This window comes from Gekko japonicus, unplaced genomic scaffold (genome assembly GCF_001447785.1).
Source record: "Gekko japonicus isolate JY-2015 unplaced genomic scaffold, Gekko_japonicus_V1.1 scaffold755, whole genome shotgun sequence".
In the NCBI taxonomy this organism is placed as follows: Eukaryota; Metazoa; Chordata; class Lepidosauria; order Squamata; family Gekkonidae; genus Gekko; species Gekko japonicus.
The window spans coordinates 354,989-358,874 of record NW_015174865.1 but is presented as its reverse complement, the minus strand read 5'-3'; the positions used below and the strand labels follow the sequence as shown (position 1 = coordinate 358,874).

Here is a 3,886-nt window from a genome sequence, read left to right as displayed (position 1 = left end):
AAATTGTAAAAGGATGTTGCATATGGTCTGAACAGATGTATATTAAGGGGGAGTGTTGAACTATTAATATGCACTGTCAGATGAACTGTCAGATCTGCAGGATCTGAGTGACAGCAGTGAGACTGCTGGAAGCCTGTCTTGGCCGGTTTAGACCGGTTTATGGTGTGAGGCCACAGGTATGACTCAGCTTAATGCTGATTGGTTGTAAATATGTATATAAGTGGACAAGTGCAGTCCAAACTATTCCTTTTGGGAATCGCGGTGTTTGGCGAAGCACTTTGCAGGAGCGTTGTATATTCTGTGAATAAACTGTATATAGTTCACCACAAAGAACTGTGTTGCGTGGTACTATATGCTGGATGTGCTGGTGACTGCTGGAGAGTGGCTGGAATGGGGGGGGGGGTTCCGCCCCTGCACCTTGTATGAAAAGTCATGCAGATAGTCATTCAATGTCCTTTTCTCCTATTTGGCTTCACTCTGCTTTTAAACATTTTTTTTTTCTTTTTGGCCGTCAAGCCGCAGCCAATTTATGGCGACCCTATAGGGTTTTCAAGGCAAGAGACATTCGGAGGTGGTTTGCTGTCGCCTGCCTCTGCGTAGCACCCCTGGAAATCCTTGGGAAACTGAGGATTTCTGTCATCGGACCTAGGAGGCTTGTGTTTCAAAAGAACTGCTCAGAGGTGACCATTTTGGGTCCGAATGCTTCCTTCTCCCTCCTCCTTGGAACAGAAGTGTACTTCAGGAGGAGGGGGGGAACATATTCTCCACCACCACCCCAAACCCCACAACAGACCTTGCCTTCCTGTTGTACACCTCTGCCCCATAATTAAAATTCTGTGCTCTTAAAGAGTCTAGATCTGGCCTTTGTCAGAATTTTGAGTGGGTGCCATTTTATTTGATTGCCGTCAAGTCACAGCCGATTTCTGGCAACCCTGTAGGGCTTTCAATGAAAGCTTCCTGTCGCCTGCCTCTGCACAGCACCCCTGGCCTTCCTAGGTGGTCTCCCGTCCATGTATTAGTCCATGTATGGCTGTGAGAGTTGGACTATAAGGAAGGCCGAGCGCCGAAGAATAGATTCTTTTGAACTATGGTGCTGGAGAAGACTCCTGAGAGTCCCTTGGACTGCAAGAAGATCAAATCAGTCAATCCTAAAAGAAATCAACCCTGACTGTTCCCTGGAAGGAGCTCAAATACTTTGGCCACCCAATGAAAAGGGAGCACTCACTGGGGAAGACCCTGATGCTGGGAAAGATTGAAGGTTAAGAAGACGGGGACGGCAAAGGATGAGATGGTGAGACAATGTCACAGATGCAATGAACATGAAGTTGAGCCAACTTCAGAGGACGGCGGAAGACAGGAGGGCCTGGCGTGATCTGGACCATGGGGTCGCGAAGAGTCGGACTCGACTGTGCGACTGAACAACAACAACCCTGCTTAGCGTCTGAGATGTGACCAGATCAGGGGAGCTTGGGCTATCCAACATGTTAAAAGCCATCCTGTGTTTTTAGGCACGTAGAGAACAAGAAATCCTCACTAAATCCAGGTTCATCTCCCTCTGAGGCTTCCCAGTTGGCTATCCCCACGAATGGACTTGGATTAACCTGGGTGGCCCAGGATAGCCTGAACTTGTCAGGTTTCAGAAGCTAAGCAGGGTCGGTCCTGGTTAGTATTTGGATGGGAGACCACCAAGGAAGTCCTGGGTCAGTGCACAGAGGCAGGCAATGGCAAATAATCTCTGAACATCCCTTGCCTTGAAAACCGTACAGGGGTGTCCTGATTCGACTGGGACTTGGTGGCACTTTTGACAAGCACGCCGTATTGAACGATAAGGACAGGAAACTATTTTTGTCCCGTTAAAGAGGAGGTCACATGCTGCACTCTGTGGAACTGCAAACACACAGCCCAAACGTATAAGAACCTAGCTGTGTTTTGTTCGTTTGTGCATACTTGACCATGTATTTTCTCTCCCTGCACACTTCCTTCCTATCCCTCCATTCCTCCACAAAACTCAGGGTTGGGTCTACTGTTTGGTGCCGTGCTTAAGTGCGCGGACTCTAATCTGGGAGAACCGGGTTTGATTCCCTGCTCCTCCACTTGCACCTGCTGGATGACCTTGGGCAAGCCATAGTTCTCTCAGAGCTGTTCTCTCACGAGCCGTCCTCAAAAGAGCTCTCTCAGCCCTGCCTACCTCACAGGGTGTCTGTTGTGGGGAGGGGAAGGGAAAGGAGATTGTAAACCGCTCTGAGTGAAGGGCAGGGTATAGATCCAATCTCTCCTTCTCCCCCCTTCCATTCCACCCTCACGACACTCCTGTGCTGTAGGTTAGGCCAAGAGAGAAAGAAAGAGTGACTGGCCCAGGGTCACTCACTGCTCAGCTTCCTGGCAGAGTGGGGATTTGAACCCAGGGCTCTCCATTCTCATTCTCTTTGGACTGGCTTACCATAGCTAACACTTTCTCTCTCTCTCTCTCTCCCTTGCCAGAGGCCATCACTGCTTACCTAGACAAGAAGAAGCTGCCCCTCAGCCTAGTTGGGGCCTCTTACGAGGGAGTGTCTGTCAACGACTGTATCTTCAGTGCCCGGAAGGCCGTGGCCAAACTTCTCGGCGAACCATCCTGAGAGGCGGGGAATCCTCTTTTCCTCAGCTTTGGGACTCCTGTGCCAAATCTCGTTCAGCTGCCACCAGGTTGGCTGCTGTGAGACAAACTTCCCAGTACAGGGAAATTGAGGATTTCTGTCATCGGACTTGGGAGGCTCATATTTCAAAAGAACTGTTCAGAGGTGAACATTTTGGGTCCGAATGCTGCTTCTCCCTCTTCCTTGCAACAGAAGTGTACTTAAGGCAGAGAGAGGAACATGGTCTCCACCACCCCGAAAACCCACAGCAGACCTGGCCTCCTTGTTGTACGTCTCTGTCCCATAATTAAAATTCTATTCTGTTCAATGGAGAGGAGTCCAGATCTGGACTTTGTCAGAATTTTGCATGGGCGCCATTTTATTTTATTTTACTGCCGTCAAGTCATAGCTTATTTCTGGCAACCCCGTAGGGTTTTCAAGGCAAGAGACGTTAAGAGGTGGTCTTGCCACTGTGCCTCTGCGACATGGCCCTTCCAAATGCTAGCCAGGGTTGACCGTGCTTGGGTTCCGAGCTCTGACAAGATCGGGCCAGCCTGGGCTATCCAACATATAGAAAGCTATCTGGTGCAAGGAAGAGGCCTGGATAGCTGAATTGCCAGATACTGCCACGGTGCCAGATCTGACCGATGCTCTTTCTAGTCCAGCATCCTGTTTTACACAGTGGCTCACGGGGGGGGGGGGGGTTTCCTGTAAATAGAGATTAAATTAGCATGCAAAACAGTGAATTATCTGTTAAATTATCAGTTAAAAAACATCTTCACTGTTATGGAAAACTGAATTATCTGTTAAATTATCAGTTAAAAACATCTTCACTATTTTGCATGCTAATTTAACAAGCTATCTATCGATCTAGATACACAGGGCTATTTTTGGGCAGGAACGCACAGGAACGGAGTTCCGGCTGGCTCCTGAGTTGGCCACGCCCAGCAGGAACTCATTAGGATAATAGGCCACACCCAACAGCAGAAATTCATTAGGATTGGCTACATTAGGGGTGTGTGGCCTAACATGCAAAGGAGTTCCTGCTCCAAAAAAAAGGCCCTGGGTTTTGACAACAAACAAGGTAAACAGAATAAGAAGCAAAAGGTGGGTGTGGCTGGATGACCACACTTCTGGTAACATGGGGGTGCGGCCTAATGTGCTAATGAGCTGTGTTGTCAGGGGTGTGGCGTAATATGCTTATGAGTTCCTGCTGTTGGGTATGGCCTATTATGCTAATGAGTTCCTGTTGGACTTTTTCTACAAAAAGA

The 3,886-nt window shown here is 48.7% G+C and overlaps 1 protein-coding gene across 4 annotated transcripts in view; it reads left to right on the top strand.

Annotated features, from left to right (window-relative positions):
- Window positions 1-3,006, top strand: part of PPOX (protoporphyrinogen oxidase) — a 35,772-nt gene extending 32,766 nt beyond the window's left edge. For all 4 annotated transcript variants that reach the window (XM_015424739.1, XM_015424737.1, XM_015424738.1 and 1 more), the window contains exon 13: window positions 2,482-3,006. In XM_015424739.1, the coding sequence (XP_015280225.1) occupies window positions 2,482-2,618 (137 nt within the window). In that variant the 3' untranslated portion in view covers window positions 2,619-3,006. The remainder of the gene's footprint in view (window positions 1-2,481) is intronic.
- Window positions 3,007-3,886: the final 880 nt, after the last annotated feature.